This window comes from Triturus cristatus, chromosome 2_2 (assembly GCF_964204655.1).
Source record: "Triturus cristatus chromosome 2_2, aTriCri1.1, whole genome shotgun sequence".
Lineage (NCBI taxonomy): Eukaryota > Metazoa > Chordata > Amphibia > Caudata > Salamandridae > Triturus > Triturus cristatus.
Genome location: NC_140582.1, coordinates 1,251,787,230 through 1,251,807,952, shown reverse-complemented (window position 1 = coordinate 1,251,807,952; position 20,723 = coordinate 1,251,787,230). Strand labels below are relative to the sequence as shown.

At 47.9% G+C, this 20,723-nt stretch overlaps 1 protein-coding gene across 7 annotated transcripts in view; it reads left to right on the top strand.

The window, feature by feature from the left end:
• The window catches only part of LOXL3 (lysyl oxidase like 3), a 584,553-nt gene that overhangs the window by 469,031 nt on the left and 94,799 nt on the right, over window positions 1-20,723 (top strand). For 6 of the 7 annotated variants that reach the window (XM_085642974.1, XM_085642976.1, XM_085642978.1 and 3 more), the window contains 2 exons: window positions 7,237-7,410; window positions 18,746-18,908. In XM_085642974.1, coding sequence (XP_085499100.1) covers window positions 7,237-7,410; window positions 18,746-18,908 — 337 coding nt within the window. Of the gene's footprint in view, window positions 1-7,236; window positions 7,411-14,814; window positions 14,971-18,745; window positions 18,909-20,723 lie in introns of all 7 variants that reach the window. The other variant, XM_085642975.1, reaches the window with a different exon arrangement.

Below are 20,723 nucleotides of genomic sequence, written 5' to 3'. Positions count from 1 at the left end.
TGATTAGTTGTTTCTCCCCGATGGGATTTGCTCTCTTGTAACAATCTAGCTGCTATTCAAAGCAGAGAACAAGAAGGGAGTACAACAGGTCCACCCGTGTCAGCGCTTCCTGCCCATGCATAACCACCTACTATTCCAGCCAGGTAATCACTTCCGGGTCAGTGTATAAGCTATTTCTATGCTACCCACATAATCACTTCCTGCCCGTGTATAACCACTTACTATTACACCCATGCAATCAATGTATAAGCACCTCCTATTCCACCCACATGATCACTTCCTGCCCGTGTATTAGCACTTCCTGTTCCACCGACATTATCACTTCCTGCCATGTGTATAACCACTTCCTATTCCACATGTACAATCAGTTCTAATTCTGAATATACCTCATCTTTCTATCCCACACATCACACTTCGTCTGTTCAAGAAGGCCCCTAGAGGTAGAAAGACAGGGGATGGACAGGATTATGTGTGATGTAATATCCAGTGTATATAACTGTGTCACCACTGATGTCCCTGCATCGCCTGAGCGTCAGTGTGTAAGTGTGTACATGTCTGTCTGACAGTCCCTGGCCATGCATGTGCCGGCATGCTCCTTGTTGTGTTGTGTAGTTCGACCCCTGAGTTAGTCTGCATGTTTGTCACAGTGGTTGTGTTGTTTAGCTGTGTTAGCGTCAACTGTGGCCTGTATACATGTGACAATCAGTCTTTGTGTTTTGTGAGCTTCGAGTTTTGAGTTATTATCTGTGTGTGCTGTTGTGTATGTGGCTGGTCTTTGTGCAGCTTGTGTGTCCATTGGCGAGTACCGTCTGTTATTGGTGTGTCCATCACTGTTTGATCGGTCATTGTGTTGCTTCCATGTCCTTCACTGGGACTCTGCCTAATATTGAGTATTGGTACTTTTGTGACCTGTATTCACCAATCGTTGCCTTGCTTGTGTATCCGTCACTGGGATCCTGCATAAGGTTGCGTAGCAGTGTTTTTATGTGCATCTGTCACTGTACTGATCACTCACAGTGTCGCTCACTCACATGACCATCAGGGGGTGTAAGCCTATATTTGTGTCAGAGTGTTTTTTGTCACAACATTTGTGGGTCTGCGTTGTGCCTCTGTTTCCCCAGTGAGTTTTGGTCTCTTTCGTTCTCATGTGTCACTGTGCGTTGCACCTCTCTGTGCCCAGTTCACTGGTATCTTTCAATTCTGGGTTATTCAAGCACCTGCAAACAATCTCATCTTGAAAGCCCTTTAGAGGGAAAAAAGATATAATTTACCCTCTTTAAGAAAAAGAGGAAGTGGGAATGTTAGAAAATTCCCCTCTGACAGAATAACTACCCTTGTCTCCATTGCCCCATTGTCTACTACAAGAGTTGGTTTGAGTATCACCCACTGCCCCTGGCCTCTTCCTCCTCTGGCGAACAGTGAGGGCTTCCTGCTGATGGTGCAGCTGCTCCCATGTCACATGCCCTCTTCCTTCTCTGGTACAAGAGTGACAACTTCCTGCTGATGGATGTGTTGCTCCCATGTCACAGGCTCTCTTCCTCCTCTGGAGAAGAGCGGGGGCTTCCTGCTGATGGTGCAGCGGCTCCCATGTCACATGCCCTCTTCCTCCTCTGTACAAGAGTGACAACTTTCTGCTAATGGGGGGGGGGGGTTGCTCCCATGTCACAGACCCTCTTCCGCACAAGAGTGACAACCTCCTACTGATGGAGGAGCTGTTCTTGGCCACAGATACCTCCCAGATGCACATTAAACATTGCTTGTCTAGTGACATCCCCTACAGCCAGTCATCCAGCAGCTTGACAATGATTAGGGCACGCAGCGCAACTCTAGAGGGACTTCTCGTTCAATGAAAGGCACTGAATTACCTGCACACCATCCCTGGCCACCATACACATGGGTATCCAGAGTCTGATGGGTTATCGTGAAGAGGCTATGCTTTCCTTTTTAATCACACGCTACTCTTGGAGGGCCTGAATGTAACACTAAGGGGTGCTACCGGGAACGCTCCACGGTGCAGTCTTAAAACCATGGGGTGATCCTAAAAGACATATCTCACCCCAAAGGCTGCCTAAAGGGTATCCTAGTGCTCTCAGAAGGCACCAATGTACCCTAGGAAGGCAATAAGGTGGCAACATAAGTCCTAGTGCTATCCATTAAAGACCTATTGTGGTTCAAGGCAGTCAGAGGGTACTACTAAAAGTCAGGGGTCACCCCAGAAGCGTCTTGCACCCTGAAAAGGATTAAGGGCACCTGCAAAGGTCCAGGGTCCACAATTATGTCCTGAGAAGACTTTCAGGAGCTCCTGGACTGGATTCAGCAACAGCGAGTCTCCTGTAGATGGGTTCTTCAATGACTACTCTAGTCTGGGGGTCACCCTTGTCTTTGGTTCCCCATCCACCACGCCCTAGTAGTGCCTCATTCTACCTACAGCTGGATCTTGTCCAGGGGTAGAGTTTCTGTCTGGATTGTCTCTCAATCCAGGGATCTTTCACCTGTCAGTGGAGAGGTTGGGACCTCCCATACTTTGGCAAGTTGCCAGTAATCCATGTTCTTCTGGAGGCCTTCACCAGCAGGTGTGAAGATACTGTTACTTGCTCACGCTGCTATTTCTTCCAATGGATGTGAATGCAATAAGCAGATGGAGCCCGTAACACCGACGTTTGCACCTACCCATGTGGCGGGAGGTGGGAGTCTTTGGAGAAACAGCTGGACTGGTTACAAGCACTGGCAGAAGTGTTAGACTCGCCAAGCTCCAGTCTTTGGATAACCCAACGGAGCTAGTGGTGATAAGTGGGCAACTCCTCTGTCAAAATGTCTGCTTGTTTGTTGTCACCGCCCCTCCTTCTTACCTCCTCATCATACCCTCCTTCTGGTGCACCTCTAGTCAACCCCTTGTCCTTTGTCGATATTTCTCTTCCTCCCATTGTCGTCATCTCTCTTCCTCCCCTTTTTTACCGCCCATGGCCCCTGATCCTTTTATGTCTACATACTCCAGTTCCTGCCTCCTTTGTGTGTCCCATCAATCTATCTACTCTCTTCCATCTTTACTCCTCCTTACACTTTCATCCTCTTCTGTCATTACCCCACCTCCTTCTGGCTCTGTCTTTCCCACCCCTCCATCTACTCTCTTCTGTCTTTACCACTCTATCACTCATCTACCCTCAGTCTCCTTTGTCTTTACCTCGATTTATTTTGTTTGCACCTCCACCCGCCTCCACCCTTCATTGTCTGCACATGCTCTCTACTGTGACCCTCCTCTGCCTGCACCTCTCCTGCCTTCTCTCTCTCTGCACTTCTCACATTTCCTCCTTCTCTGCCCACCTCATCCCTTCATCTTCTGCCCCGGTCTCAGTCTCCCTCTCGCTGCTGTCTCCCTTCTGTACTTGCACCTCCCCCTATTCCCCCTTTTCTCCTTCACCTCCCTCATCCCATTTCTTTATTCACCTCCCATCATCCCCCCTCACCGCCTCAACCTTTCTAACTGTACACCTTCTATGCCCCCACTTTCCTTACCCCTCCTTCTGTACTCGCACCTCCTCCTTCTCTACCTGCACTTCTTACCTTCCCCTTCTGTACGTGCACCTCCCATCTTCTCCCTTATTTGTCTCTACCACCCTCATTCTGTACTTGCACCTCAACATCTTCCCCCTTCTCCACTTCCACCTTTCCAATCTCCCTCCTTCTCTGCCAGAACTCCCCGTCTCCCCCCTTCTCTGCCTGAACTTCCCCATCTTCCCCTGTGCTTGCCTGAACTCCCCCATCTTCCACTTTCTCTGCCAGAACTTCCTCATCTTCCCCATTCTCTGCCTGAACTCCCCCATCTTCCCCATTCCATGCCTGAACTGACGCATTTTCCCCCTCCATGCCTGAACTCCCCCATCTTCTCCCTTCTCTGCCTGAACTTCTCCATCTTCCCCTTCTCTGCCTTATCCCCCATCTTCCTCTTTCTCTGCCCGAACTCCTTCATCTGCCCCTTCTCTGCCTCAACTCCCCCATCTTCCCTCTTCTCTGCCTCAACTCCCTTACCTTCCCCCTTCTCTGCCTCAACTCCCAAATCTTCCCCTTCTATGCCTGCACTCCCCCATCTTCCCCCTTCTCTGCTACCATCTTTCCCATCTTCCCCCTTCCATACCTGAACTCTCCCATCTTCCCCCTTCCAAGCTTAAACTCCCCCTCTTTCTGCTTCTCTGCCTGAACTCCCCTATCTTCCCCCTTCTCGGGTGAATCCCCCATCTTCCCTCTTCCATGCCTGAACTCCCCTATCTCCCCCTTCCATGCCTGAACTCCCCTATCTTCCCCCTTCCATGCATGAACTCCACCATCTTTTCCCCTCCCATGCCTGAACTCCCTCATCGTATCGCCTCCATGCCTGATCTCCCCATCTTCTCCCTTCCTTGCCTGAACTCCCCCAACTTCCCCTTCTCTGCCACCATCTTTCTCATCTTCCCCCTTCGATACCTGAACTCTCCCATCTTCTCCCTTCCATGCCTGAACTCCCCCTCTTTCTGCTTCTCTGCCTGAACTCCCCTATCTTCCCCCTTCTCAGGTTGAATCCCCCATCTTCCCTCTTCCATGCCTGAACTCCCCTATCTCCCCCTTGCATGTCTGAACTCCCCTATCTTCCCCTTCCATGCCTGAACTCCCCCATCTTCCCCCTCCCATGCCTGAACTCCCTCATCTTATACCCTCCATGCCCAAACTCCCCCATCTTCTCCCTTCCCTGCCTGAACTCCCCCATCTCCCCCTTCTATGCCTGAATTCCCCCAGCTACCCCTTCCATGCCTAAACTCCCTCATCTTATCCCCTCCATGTCTGAACTCCCCCATCTTCTCCCATTCCCTGCCTGAACTCCCCCATCTTCCCCCTTCTCTGCCTGAACTCCCCCATCTTCCTCCTTCTCTGCCTGAACTTCTCCATCTTCCCCTTCTCTGCCTGTTCTCCCCATCTTCCCTCTTCTCTGCCTGAACTCCCTCATCTTCCTCTTCTCTTCCTGAACTCCCCCATCTTCCCCCTTCTCTGCCTCAACTCCCCTATCTTCCCCCTACTCTGCCTCCACCTTTCTCATCTTTCCCCTTTCATACCTGAACTCTCCCATCTTCCCCCTTCTTGGTCTGAACTCCCTTACCTTCCCCCTTCTCTGCCTGAACTCCCAAATCGTCCCCCTTCCATGCCTGCACTCCCCCATCTTCCCCCTTCCATGCCTGAACTCCCTTATCTTATCCCCTCCATGCCAGAACTCCCCCATCTTCTCCCTTCCCTGCCTAAACTCCCTTATCTTGTCCCCTCCATGCCTGAACTCCCCCATCTTCTCCATTCCCTGCCTGAACTCCCCCATCTTCTCCCTTATCTGCCTGAACTTCCCCTTCTTCCCCATTCTCTGCCTGAACTCCCCAAGCTTTCCCCTTCCATGTCTGAACTCCCCAACTTCCCCCTTCCCTGCCTGAACTCCCCCATATTACCCCGTCTCTGCCTGAACTTTCCCATCTTCCCCTTCTCTGCCTGAACTCCCCCATCTTCATCCTTCTCTGCCTGAACTCCTCCATCTTCCCCTTCTCTGCCTGAACTCCCCCATCTTCCCTTTTCTCTGCCTGGACTCCCTCATCTTCCTCTTCTCTTCCCGATCTCCCCCATCTTCCCCCTTCTCTGCCTCAACTCCCCCATCTTCCTTCTTCTCTGCCTCCACCTTTCTCATCTTCCCCCTTCCATACCGGAACTCTCCCATCTTCCCCTTCCATTCCTGATCTCCCCCACCTTCCCCCTTCTCTGCCAGAACTCCCCATCTCCCTTCTTCATGCCTGAACTCCCTCATCTTCTCCTTCTCTGCCTGAACTCCTCCATCTTCCCCTTCTCTTCCTGAACTCCCCATCTTACCTCTTCTCTACCTGAACTCCCTCATCTTCTCCTTCTCTGCCTGCACTCCCCCATCTTCCCACTTCTCTACATCCACCTTTCTCATCTTTCCCCTACCATACCAGAACACTCCCATCTTCCCTCTTCCAAGCCTGAACTCCCCCTATTTCCGCTTCTCCGCCTGAACTCTCCCATCTTCACTCTTCTCAGCCAGAACTACCCCCATCTTCCCTCTTCCAGGCCTGAACTCCCCCATCTTCAGTGTCTGACTCCCCAACACTGCCACCCTGCTGTACATAACCCTCCCCATTTCCCTCTTTAGTGTCAGCACTCCCCTCCACTGCCACCCTGCTGTATATAAACCTCCCAATGTCCCTCTTCAGTGTCTGCATTCCCCTCCACTGCCACCCTGCTGTATATAATCCTCCCCATGTCCCTCTTTAGTGTCTGCACTCCCCTCCACTGCCACCTGCTGTATAGAAAACTCCCCAATGTCCCTCTTTAGTGTCTGCACTCCCCTCCACTGCCACCTGTTGTATAGAAAACTCCCCATGTCTCTCTTCAGTGTCTGCAGTCCCCTCCACTACCACCCTGCTGTATATAATCCTCCCCATGTCCCTCTTCAGTGTCTGCACTCCCCTCCACTGCCACCCTGCTGTATATAATCCTCCCCATGTCCTTCTTTAGTGTCTGCACTCCCCTCCACTGCCACCTGCTGTATAGAAAACTCCCCAATGTCCCTCTTTAGTGTCTGCACTCCCCTCCACTGCCACCTGTTGTATAGAAAACTTCCCATGTCTCTCTTCAGTGTCTGCACTCCCCTCCACTGCCGCCCTGCTGTATAGAACCCTCCTCATGTCCCTCTTCAGTGTCTGCACTCCCCTCCAATGGCTCCCTTCTGTTTCTTCGTCTCCTCTCCGTGGTCTCTTCTGCGTCTACACTAGGCACCAGCCTGTCTTTCCTTCATTAATAGCCTCATGGTCAGCACCAGCCTGGACTTTAATCATGGCTGCTCTGCCGCAGTGTCAGCAGAGAGACCCCCACGCTCAGACTAAAGAGAGGCGCTGCCATGGTCATCGGTGGAGTCAGTAGGACCTGCCACTACTTGTCATATTCTTGCAACTATATTCCTTGGAGGTAGCTGATTTCAGCCCATCTGCACTATGATGTCATTATGATGTCATGAAGTAAAATAGAAGAAGCCTGCTTAGTGGCCAGTCCTTGGAATCATATGCAAATATGGCATTAATAATGCAGTGCTTTTACAATGAAGGTATGTATCCACCTGTGTGGTCTCCCTGAGCCCTGATTAATGTCCAGGCTTGGTCCCCACTAACTTAAAATACTGTTCTCACAATGCTAACCCGTCTCTACGCCAACCCGCAGATACGCCTGAGTGGGGGAAGGAACCGCCTGGAGGGCCGGGTAGAAGTTCAGCTGCCTGGCAATGGCAGCAAAGCCCTGAGATGGGGCCTGGTCTGCGGAGAAGGCTGGGGGAATAAAGAAGCCACGGTTGTGTGCCGCCAGCTCGGCTTGGGATACGCCAACAGCGCACTGCACGTAGGTATCTATGGTAACAGCGTGCATGGCCCACCTGCCTGTGGCCAGCAGCGTCAGGACAATGTAGGTGCAGAGTCATGTCCACACCAAGAGCGGCTACTGGGCGGGATTAGAGTAGACCAAACCAATGGGCAGCAGTGACGCGTGCTTGTATTGGGAAACAGTCTCCTCGAATCCTCCAGAAAGCAATAGGAGATAGGACTAGGCCTACAAAAATAAAAAAAAATGGCTTTCAAAATCGCAGGTGGAATTCCAAATGTAAAAAGTGGGCAACAAAAGTAATGGACCATGTAGAAGCTGGGTGCAATTACACAAAGATTCAATAAAATATGTTTACAAAACAATAAAGTATTGGACTACCAATCAATCTGTGTATAAAAGCTCAAAGTTGTCTACTAAAAGAGTGAGCTAAAAAGGAAAGAACAACCCACTATAAGAAAATGTTGGCTACCAAAAGAAATGTGTGGTCTGCCAAAATCAGAGGGTGGGCCGCGCTAAGCAAACAATGGGTCACTGGACCGTTGTCTGGCTCGCAAAATCAGTGAATGAGCTACCAAACCAAAGAGTGGGCTAGCAGAAGCAACGAGAGCACTATGGCAAGCACCATAATAATTAACTAAATCTGTTGCGGGCTAGCCACAGAAAGGCGTCTAGTTTAATTGTAAAGAATACAGTGTAGGCTACTTAATGCACTAGAGTAGAAATATCAATCTTCATATTTTTATGCATTTAATGTTTGAATTTCCATTCCCACTTCTTTCTTTCAAACTGAGGTTTCTTCGTAACTTGGGCAGAACGTGACAGCACCCTTTGCTAGCCCTCCTGGCAGCTGAGTGTGGCCAAAAAGAACATTGTGCACCAACCCCCTCATCTTCTTCTCCTGGCCTGTCAGCAGTTGTCTCTCCACAGCTGGATATGACACAACCATGATGGAATATACAGAAAAGCATTGTGTGGCCAAGGTTTGGAAAACTCATGCAAGGGGCGCCACAGGCAGCTTGTTCAGGACCTGCTGCGGGTGTGATAGGTGCCACAAGGTGTGTTTCGGGATATGACGCAGAAGGATAGAGAGACAGCCCTCTTCAGCGCAGTGTGATGTGCAGTGCAGTTACTAGATACTAGGACGGCCCCAGTAAACTGCTTAATCTCAACCTGGAGTATCCCACCAGGAAACCCAAACCTGGTATCCTGCTACTCCCCCAACCCTCCAAACCCAACACGCCTACCACTCTACCTGTTCTGACCTCTACACCACAACCCATACATGGCCTTCTGCCACCCCAAGCGAAGAGGATTCGCCCTATCTCGAGTCTTGCTCCACCACTGCCTAAAGGGCTCCCAGCCACTGCCAGCCTGCTTCCATAGCCTTGAAGGACACATCTTAACTGATTGACTCATAACTTCCTCGTGTTTTTTCATTTTGATAACTCTAAGGAAAGTGTTGCCTTTCACTCTATTGGGCCTGCAGAAGAGGGTAGTTACGACTCTCATTTCATCCAAAGCAGACTACTGTAACGCTCTTTTTATTAACATTCAAAAGCGCTTTTTGCATAAGTAACAAACACTGCAGAATGCCACAGCAAGGTTACTGCTCGGCATCCCGGAGTATAGATCCACATCTCAAGCATCGATCCAACTACACTGGCCCCCCTTAGGTAAACGCATCCAGTTCAAGGCGCTCTGCATTGCCTTCTGGGCACAACAAGGCATTGGCCCGAGTACCTGATACAGCGTTTTCAGGGCTATATCCCAGCACGCTCCCTGAGCTCTTCCGCCAATGGAAACCTTGTAATCCCCAGATTAAAGACGGCCAACTGAGGTAGGAGAGGATTCATCTCATGCACATCGAGGCTGTGGAACTCCCTCCCGACGGAACTAAAACTTGAGACAGATCTACTGGAATTCAGCGAAAAGCTGAAAACCTGGCTTTTTAGTAATCCTGGTATCTCCCAGATTTTCAGCTAGTCTGTGTCTGCTAGCGCCTAAATACCCCCGGGTGATTGTCGGGCTTTATAAATTCAATTTTCATCACACATATAGCGCTCAGACTCCCTCGAGGGAAGTCTCTAGACACAGCTCGTAGCGAGGTACCTTGGAATAGATCTATCTTCAGAGGCTTCTTGAAGCAGTCAACAGGGTGAAATGACTTAACTCAATAACAGCAAGCTCCAGAGTCTGGGACTCCCTTTTCTACCCTGGTAACTAAGATTTGAGTGGAGAGCTATCAAAAGATGAAGAGCAGCCTCCTTAGACTTCTGGCAAAAGAACAGGTAAAAAAAAATGCAGTTCTTTAGAATCCAAAGTGAGATAGAGAATGCATTAATAGATCTAGCCTGAAGCGTGGATGTTCTTGCGCTGGCAACCATTGCAGAGATCTTCGTGTTGCAGTGATATGATCCCTTGTATTAAAGTCTTTTATAAGCCTCAGTGCCCATTCTGTGCTCTCCGAAGCCTCCAGGTTAGAAGGGAAGGAAGTCCCTCCACCGCAGCCCTGTACTCTGGTGGAAGGTGTCAAGTGGTGTGTCTCCATGTATGAAGTTCACGAAAACAACTGCTCAGTACTTTTCATTTTTGCACTTTAAAGAAGCGGCACAAGAAACGCAGATTTTGATTTTAGCGGAGAGAGATGAATTGGCCAAAAATATCAGGAATGGGAACAGAGGGCAGTCTCAGGCCCACCTTCCCTGCCAAGAACTATGAGCTAGTTTGTAAAACTTTTCCGTTCTAGGCCATTAATTGCCATCCCTTCTTGAACACTGGTACGCGTAATCTGCAAGGCTAGGCCAGCCGATGGATCCTCGGCACATTTAATGCAGTGTGTGTCCTCTGCTCATGACTCGTCCACCCTCCAAATGACAGCTCCTACCTGGCATCCTACTTCCCCAACCTCATCAAACCTGTACAACACAGCTTCCTTTCTTCCTTCCGATTTTCCAAATCCCAGGTCATATCCATACGCCCCAAGCCCTAAGGCATACTGTCAGGACCACTGCTGTCCACCCACTCCCCAGGCAATCTGGCTTTATTTAAAGCTCAGAATTGAAGACCTGGGAACATTCTTCACACTTGGTTCTATGTTGGCTGTTAGAACTATCGTTTCCCTCCAGCGGGGCAGCCCACCCCACCCTCCTGCGTGACTGTGAAAACATAATCCAGAGTTGAATTTCATGTCAATCTCCGGGCAAGTCTAGGTAATCAACAATTACCATACATAACAGTCTTTGGAATAAAATCTCTTATTGTTAAACTACGATAATGCTACAAAAAGAGAAATTACAGGTTTATTGGGCAACTTCTTCAGTTTATTTCACATCCTACCTGTTCCAGATTTGGAAATTGTTTTTATTTAGAGCTCAGTGGTACAGCTATGGGTGCCCACATGGCCCACTTTAATGCAAGATTATACATGTAGCATTTTGAAACTCTTAATATATAGTTGGTACTGTGGCTCAGTGGAGTAATACACAAACACTTGAGAGCTATGTGTTTCGCGTCATGGTCACGGCTTTGGGTCCTGATGGGAATAGTCATATTTTCATCCTTCTAAGGTCTATACAATGAGTAAATAAGCTGCGTAACAATAAACATCCGTTATGTTGAGAGCTATTGATCTACAAATGCACATCATGGTGTCTTATGTCATGCTCAACAATGAACAGCGTCATTGACAATTGCATTGCTGAGTCAGATACATATGTAATGGAACTAAAAAGTGTTGAAGTAATTTCTTTCAGAGCTTAACCATAACATTTAAGAATATAGTTTACACTATAGAATTTGTATAGGTTTTTATAACTTGAGAATACCTTTACTGGGAACACGTTTGTAACAACTACTTATTGGAAACCAACAGATTAAAATATATTTTTTAATCTCTTTTAAAGGATTACAAATGTTAAGATTTAAAAGAATAACATCACAGGAAGATACATTTAATTACTACTGGTAAGGAATAAAGCTAAAAGCAATTAAGGTAATAATTATTGATGACTCAGTCAAAAAGTCAGGAAGAGAAATTTATATTTATCACATACTATTTTGTACAATCACAAACCATAAAATGTATATGAAACATTCGCAACTGATTTGAAAGAACTATTTCCACAAAATCAACATTTGCTTATAGAAGTATAAAGCGTATATTAATAACAGTAGATTTCCCCACTCCAGAATCACGATAGAAGTTAGTAGAAAGTAAATGAAGCAGGATATCCTCTGTTTACTTCACCACTGTAAGCACAAAGTTAAGAGTATTCCTCCAAAAACCTATAAGTATCAGGAATTATTTCATGTATGACAGTTTATTTGTGGTGTATATTATAAAATGCCCATGGGTATCTGTGGCCCACAAGCCCCAACAGGTGAAGAGCAGATGGAAGTCTAAGATTAGGACAAGAGATATATCTGCGTTAGTGAGACATCACAACGATCACAATTTTGCTTTGAGGTGATCGACCAATTGGTAAACTAGATAGAGAGATGCAGAAACAGAAGTTAAAGATATTTATAGGAGTCATTTGAAATGACAAACTTGAATGAGTGTTTCCAGAAGCAATGAGTGAATGCATAGATTTTATGCATTTTTTATTAGAGGTATACCACAGATTACAAAGCATCAGTGAAATTGAAAGAGGTATACTGGTTATGGAGGGGTTGGAACATGAGTGGGGAAATGTCATAAGGTCAACGCAGGTAGTTTATAATGGCTGGTTAAAATCCAAGGTGAAGAACTTTGAGTTTTCCCAAACTGGTGGTAGCGCTCTTTACACAAGAGGCGGGGACTTTGAAATAGTAATGGACTTTATATAATCAGTTAGAAAAATAAGCATATTTTAGTCTTGTTTTGTTTATGTTTATTTATAATAAGCAGGTTTTGTAAGTGAAAAGTGGGACTGATTACAAGTAGATTTGGAGATGTCAATGTTTTTATTGCCTTCAGTGCCTGAGGGCATTGACTAGGTATTGAATTGAAGCAGAAAATATTGCCATTAATATTCAAATAATGTGGCTAAACAAAAATACAAAAGTGGTCCTGCCAGACACAAAAGCACATCTAAAACAAAGTTGCGGGGTGTAGTCATTAACAGCCAATAGTATTTGTGGTGCTATCTTGGCACTAGCCCCCCAGAGGGTACACTCCCCAGAGAGAACTCTTGGGATAAACCTGCACAGCAAAAAAATACCAAAGCACACATTTAGTAGTCCATACAGTGATGCTAAATCAAGGCAAGTAGAAACTCTAAAGTAGAAAAGACAAGTGAAATCCGAAAAGAGAGGCAGCCGACACGTGTTTCCTCCTTTGGACTTTTTCAAGGCGAGAAGGTCTTATCCAAAAAATTTAAAAGACAGGAAACTGTTGTGGGAGGAGGCTGTAGTTTTTCGGGCATGCTAGGTTCAGCTACGTCTGCAAACCATCTTGTTAGAAGAGTCTGTTCTGCATATACGTGGGTCATTGAGGAACAATAACCCCGGAAGTAGGAACGTTGTGCAACAGGCACCCATGAACGTTACTGACGAGTAGCCCTCATGGTCTGAGGCTGAGACAAACTGCAAAAAATCCAAAAAGGTCAAGGAGATCGTGATAACCCTGCCCCGAGTTTGGTATTGGACGTAATATGGTTTCCCGGATCTTCTAGCCTTGAAAAAGTCCAAAGGACGAAACACGTGTTGGCTGCCTCTCTTTGAGCTATGTGTATCAAGATGTGTGATGTACACAAAGAATAAAAACTACGTATAAAAGAAGAAGAAAACACTATGGATTTCACTGGTCTTTTCTACTTTAGAGTTTCTACTTGCCTTGATTTAGCATCACTGTATGAACTATTGATATTCAACTGACAGGCCATCCAACTAGTAAAACATCTCAGCATTCTGGATATTGATTGAAAGTTAATTGGCATGGACCTTTGTGAAGGCAGTTTAATTACAAACACTAAAGATCACATGTTAGGAAGAGCATTATTGTTACGAATGTATAAAGAAGAGACAACATTTGAAATTGAAAGTAAAGAAGTAAAAAACATACAATCTATGGTTTAATTAAAAAACAAATCTCACCCGGTATATAAGCAACAGGAATTTTGGGTGGTGGGTGGTGATTGCCCAGCGTGGCCCGGGTTGACCCAAAGTCCAATTGTGGATAGTTGTACACTTGATACTTCCACAGACAATTTGATGTCCTCTACCTGACAGCCAGGCAGTTCCACCATCCAAGCACACGCCACCCCCCTTCCAACCCTCCACTTTAAAGCACAGTGCACCTAGATTTGTGCCCCTCCACCTTCCAAACCTCACTCGCTTGCACCTGGAATCGTGTCATCCATTAAATGGCACGGATATGGCCTCCTGCGTCTTCTTCCAACTGGCCATTTGCACCTCAATGGCAGGTTCAAGCAGCGGGGCAGGTGGAGTGAGCACATGCCTTCTGCCCTAGGTGTGGGCTCGGTAATGTGTGTTCCTGCACTCTGATGGTGTACAAAGAAACATTTCTCTAGTTTGTGTTTTGTGTTCTGGGGTATGCTGGAGTTAGAGGTGTTTACCATCACTTTGCTGGGTGGCGTGGTGGTATAGTATGGTGTGGCCTGTCATTGTATGGCATGGTATTGTATGGCATGGTATTGTATGGCATGGTATGGTATGGTGTGGTATGGTATGGTGTGGTGTGGTCTGGTGTGGTATGGTATGGTACGGTATGGTCTGGTATGGTATGGTATGGTCTGGTATGGTATGGTACGGTATGGTACGGTATGGTGTGGTATGGTATGGTGTGGTGTGGTATGGTGTGGTGTGGTATGGTATGGTGTGGTATGGTGTGGTGTGGTGTGGTGTGGTATGGTATGGTATGGTATGGTCTGGTATGGTACGGTATGGTACGGTATGGTGCGGTATGGTATGGTGGATCTAGAGGTTTTTATTTCCTCTGCACTTGTGCCCCTGATGGATGAAGGTTGATATTTCTATTGAACTGTGTGATGTGTCTCTGGATCATGCTGTGGATTGATATAGGACTAGACTTCCCTGTACTATAATCTACACATCCCGAAGCATAGTCGCGGATGCACTGCACTGTGTGAAGTGTGTCTCTGAGTTATTTTAGAGATGTCGCAAGGACTAGATGGCTCTGTTTTATGTGATGTATGCTACCTGATGGATGTAGAACGGTACCTCTTCTGAACTGCGTGATCTGTGTCTCAGGAGTATGATGTAGGTGGCTGTAGTATTGCGTGCGATGTGTGCCCTGGTGATATGGTGGGGTTGCTTGTAGGACTGTATTGCTCTGCATTGTGTGTACAAGGAATGGTGCAAAGAGATGAAAGCTTAAATCCCCAGCCCCCTTAAGTGGTGAGAACTGTTGCAAAAAGGTAGGCCAATTTTTTGCTGACACCCCTCAGGGCTTCTCCACAGATACGAATAGTAGGAGGACGAACCACCAATGAGGGCCGCGTGGAGGTTAAACGAGGGAATAAATGGGGCACAATCTGCAGTGAAGGCTGGACTACCAAGGAAGCCATGGTTGCATGTCGTCAGCTCGGCCTCGGATACTCCCTGCATGCTGTGACGGTAGGTGATGGGACACAACACTTGAGATCTGACCAGCGCCAGGTTCCAACATGACCATCCTGTCCTGACCTCTGGAAGTGATGTGGAGGGAGGAGGACGACCTCTGAATGTGTCAATTTAACCTCTCAGACACGTAGGACAGGATCCTCTAGGGATCGCCGAACGGAGTCATCCTGATGGTTACTGGAGGTCCTCTGCGTGGGACACGTAGTGCAGACGGAAGGTAGGTGCCAACCATGGAAGGACTTCAAGGGGTTGTGCCAGCTGCACTCTAACCTGCCCTCTCATATCCCAGTCACATGGATTGGAGGTGATGTTCGCTTAACCCTCGTTTGGTCATTCATGGACTCTACTGATGAAAGATGCGGATGGGTTTGTAGCCTACAAGAAAGGGTCATGGGACGATAATTGTTCCACCGCATGAGACCTCAGTCAGATTCCTTTCACAAGGGTGCGTTCAACTTGGAACAACAATCATGAGAAATAAGATTAGAAAAATGTTAATAGGACATCCACCAAATTCATGTTAGAGAAGAATATTTTGAATTATGATGAGGTGGGCTTTAAAAAACTCTAGATACGTGTCATATCAGGTTTGGCAGGAAGCGTGTGAGTCACAGAACTCACAGAGCTCCCTTGTTCACAAGAGTTTTGTGATCAAATGACCAATTATTTTATTGAAAATGTACAGCTCTATCTCGAGCTTCACTAACTCAGGCTTTCTACTTACTTCATCACAGGTTCCACCTCCTCCTCATGGTCTTCTTCTCTGTTAGATCAGGATTCGCGCTCGACCTATTAAGCGATTGATGCTCAGGGTCACTGCTTGGCCACTTTCTTGTCAAACTTCTTTCCAGGAATTCCTTGTTGGACATTTCTGATGCTTAAAGTTTAAAGAAGGTGTCATCATCCTTCTTTTCAAAAAGCTTTACCTTGAACCTCACTCTCGTAGCAGCTAAATAATCATGTCACTGCCCGGAGCACAGCGACATTCTAGATGACTCCACTTCTGCCCCAATGCAACACAGAGACAGGTCTGCTGGCTGGAGGTGATGATTCCCATTTTGAAGCTGACAACGGCCACAGCAGATCGTTGCTCCTTCTGGATCCGTGGACCACCACCTCCTGGTCAATCAACTTTTCTTCATCGGAAGTCAGGACAAGGTCTTTGCTTGGTTTGTGTTGCTTCTATCTCAACAGGTTCTCTTGTTCTATATCGCTTCTCTTCTGCAGACGACTCATGTGGTGTCCCCCATGGCTCTGTTCTGCAGCATGACGCAAGGATACTGAACAGATTCTGGCAGTTAGGGGACCCTGTGCTGCACTACCAGACGTTATCACTATAAACAGGAAAGAAAGTTGCCCACCTCTGTCGACCAGCCACCAATAGGTCAAACATTAGAATCATTTACACATAGTCGAGAGACAACAGATCAGGCATCTAAACAGATTATTACATTAGAAGCGAAATATAAACAAGACAAATCAATCCTCTGCTTGTATGTCTATTCTTGTATTTGAGCTTTTCTTTATAAATAAACATAAAGACGCAGTCATTGCGTTTCACCTACATGAGGCTTCTTCAGGGCACCATAGAGTATAAGGGCAGGAATCATAAATCAGGATCCACAACGCCACAAAGAACAGTCAACAATTTCACAGACGTCTGTCGGTAAAGCCGTGTGGTTCACAAGGTCGTTTCAAGCCGTAGAGTCAGAGATTGAACAAGTACATGTCCAAGCCGGATTCAGCTGAGTGTCTCTCAAAACCGGCAGTCACCGGCACTCCACCGAACACGGCTTGGACATGTACTTGCTCAATCTCTGAATCTACAGCTAGAATCAGCCTTGTGAACCACACAGTTTTACCGAAAGACGTCTGTGGACTTGTTGACTGTTCTTTGTGGCGTTGTGGATCCTGATTGATGATTCCTGCCCATATACTCTATGATGCCCTGAAGAAGCCTCATGTAGGCGAAACGCAATGACTGCGTCTTTCTGTTTATTTAAAAAGAAAAGCACAAATACAAGAATAGACATACAAGCAGAGGGTTGATTTGTCTTGTTTATGTTTCGCTTCTCATGTAACAATCTGTTTAGATACCTGATCTGTTGTCTCTCGACTATGTTCATGATGCAAGGATGCCTGCGTTGGTAGTCTGCTGCACTCAGTGCACCAGCACAGAGAGGGAGCTGGAATGCGTCATATCTTAGTAAATATGGTGCATTTCTGCTCTCTCCCAGTATCACAGCGCAGCAATAATGAGTTTCATAAGTTAATTAGTTGCAGAATCAGCAGAGGGTCTTCAATAGTTTGGTTCCAAAAGTGGCGGACCGTCAAGAGGTGAGATAACGCCCCAAGCAAGTACTCCTCACACCACTTGGTCTGATCATGGCCACAAGCTGTTACCTATGAAGCCAAACTGTTGGAGGCTCCACGTTAAGTTCTGCATCCAGGATATTACATGATGGAATTGTACCAATAGAGTCCATCCGTTCCCATCATATCTGTAATACTTCATTTATTGTAGACGTCTGTAGACATTGCCCAACTGATGCTCTGAGGAACAAATTAGCGGGGTCGTGGCTGTGTACCGGCATTGATGAATGTCAAGAGAGCTCGGAACGTGCAGACTTCAGCCGAGCAACTGTACACTCATGACCAGAGGCTGAGTGGACTCACTACAGTCTGAAGCATGTAAGAAATTGGTAAATGGCAGTTAATAATTTAGTATCTCTACACCTTGCGAAGTACTCAGAATGAGAGGTGTCTTTGTGTCTATGCACAAACGACTCAACGTCCAGTATGTCACCCTGTAGTAACACACTGTTGCTGCTGGAAGGATCAGCATATCTAAGGGAACAGAGCATGCTGCTCACTGCTCATTATATACTGATGGTAGTGGATTTGCTGAGACTATGTCCCAGTGAGAGAGCCAAACATATATAATCAAAACATTAATGATTGCTCTGCAGGTCAATTTCATCCAGTAATTTATTGACATCAAAGTTGCTCTTCCTTAACCAAAAGCAAAGTCCTATGATAAGTGGAGGGCAATTATGTCAGTAATAATGCCCTCTAGAAAGTGCATGAAGGTTACTCAAGCATTAGTTTATAAAGCCCTTCTTTGGGCTTTGGTGTAAGAAAGGGAACATGAACTGGGAGGTTTTGCCCAGTGTACTTGCAAAGCACTGTTGAATGAAACACATTGTTGTCCAACAGAGATGAGGTCATCAGTGGGAGGATCTGTTAAGTGTAATCTGATTGGTTGGTGAGCACTGTTGAATGAAACACATTGTTGTCCAACAGAGATGAGGTCATCAGTGGGAGGATCTGTAAAGTGTAATCTGATTGGTTGGTGAGCACTGTTGAATGAAACACATTGTTGTCCAACAGAGATGAGGTCATCAGTGGGAGGATCTGTTAAGTGTAATCTGATTGGTTGGTGAGCATTGTTGATGAAACCCATTGTTGTCCAACAGAGATGAGGTCATCAGTGGGAGGATCTGTAAAGTGTAATCTGATTGGTTGGAGAGCAGTGTTGAGGAAACACATTGTTGTCCAACAGAGATGAGACCCTCAGCAGAAGGATCTGTAAAGTGTTATGTGTTCCCAGATTCCCCAGGAGGGTTTGCTTATTGATCTAGAGGTACCTAGAAGTGTAAACATAGATTGAGGCAAGCCACGTAAAGCAGACAATGCCGCGGTGGTCCTGCGCGCTGCTCTGTCCATTGCTCTGCCTTAACTTGTGATAATTCGATCTCACTTTCCCAAGGAAACGTGGTACTGGGATGCAAGCAACGTGACGGACATGATCCTGAGTGGTGTGAAGTGCACGGGGACCGAGATGACCCTCAGCCATTGCCAGAACCACGGTGCCAACGTCAACTGCAAGAAGACGGGGTCTCGCTTTGCAGCCGGCGTCATCTGCTCAGAAAGTAAGGCTGGGTGACCCCATGTGCAAGAGCTCACTGGCGTGATGGATTCCCATTGGTCATTCATGAGGGTGCAGGACAAGGCATCCCTCACAAGGGTGGAGGGGCTGCAGGGAAGCTGAGGCACTTCCTGAGTCACTGCTCCTGAAGATGACACCTCAGCTGCAAACAATGGTGTTGGTGGATCACAACAAGCTCTTTCCTCAGGTGTCTTTGCGTCCTTTGTGCCACTCTAGCAGCTATTATTATTGTAGACATGGCTCTGTGAAGGTGTGTATTTGCACCTCAATGGTGTCACTGCCTGGATAAAACTGTGCTAGACGCTGGGATTCTGTAATACTAACTTACAAGCACAAGCAAACGAGAAAGATCTTTAGGGCAAATTTACTAGTAGACACCCACGCAGCGCAACAACCCAAGTTGCTGCATCGCATGAAAGGGAAAGAGCAGGGCATCGCCATATGTGATGAGACATGGCGCTCTTGCTCTAGCCCCTAGCGCTGCGCACTAAGACATGGCGCTCTTGTAGTCTCCCCTAGCGCTGCGCACTAAGACATGGCACTCTTGCTCTCTCCCCTAGCGCTGTGCACTGAGACATGGCGCTCTTGCTCTCTCTCCCTGCGCTGCGCACTAATACATGGCGCTCTTGCTCTCTCCCCTAGCGCTGCGCACTGAGCCATGGCGCTCTTGCTCTCTCCCCTAGCGCTGCACACTAAGACAGGGTGCTCTTGCTCTCTCCCCTAGCGCTGCGCACTAAGACATGGCGCTCTTGCTCTCTCCCCTAGCGCTGCGCACTGAGACAAGGCGCTCTTGCTCTCTCCCCTAGCGCTGCGCACTAAGACATGGCGCTCTTGCTCTCTCCCCTAGTGCTGCGCACTAAGACATGGCGCTCTTGCTCTCTCCCCTAGGGCTGCGCACTAAGACATGGCGCTCTTGCTCTCTCCCCTAGCGCTGCGCTCTGAGACATGGCGCTCTTGCTCTCTCTCCCTGCGCTGCGCACTAAGACATGGCGCTCTTGCTCTCTCCCCTAGCGCTGCGCACTGAGCCATGGCGCTCTTGCTCTCTCCCCTAGCGCTGCACGCTAAGACAGGGTGCTCTTGCTCTCTCCCCTAGCGCTGCGCACTAAGACATGGCGCTCTTGCTCTCTCCCCTAGCGCTGCGCACTGAGACAAGGCGCTCTTGCTCTCTCCCCTAGCGCTGCGCACTAAGACATGGCGCTCTTGCTCTCTCCCCTAGTGCTGCGCACTAAGACATGGCGCTCTTGCTCTCTCCCCTAGGGCTGCGCACTAAGACATGGCGCTCTTGCTCTCTCCCCTAGCGCTGCGCTCTGAGACATGGCGCTCTTGCTCTCTCTCCCTGCGCTGCGCACTAAGACATGGCGCTCTTGCTCTCTCCCCTAGCGCTGCGCACTGAGCCATGGCGCTCTTGCTCTCTCCCCTAGCGCTGCACACTAAGACAGGGTGCTCTTGCTCTCTCCCCTAGCGCTGCGCACTAAGACATGGCGCTCTTGCTCTCTCCCCTAGTGCTGCGCACTAAGACATGGCGCTCTTGCTCTCTCCCCTAGGGCTGCGCACTAAGACATGGCGCTCTTGCTCTCTCCCCTAGCGCTGCGCTCTGAGACATGGCGCTCTTGCTCTCTCTCCCAGTGCTGCGCACTGAGATATGGCGCTCTTGCTCTCTCCACTAGCGCTGCACACTAAGACATGGCGCTCTTGCTCTCTCCTGTAGCGCTGCGCGCTAAGACATGGCGCTCTTGCTCTCTCCCCTAGGGCTGCGCACTGAGACATGGCGCTCTTGCTCTCTCCCCTAGCGCTGCGC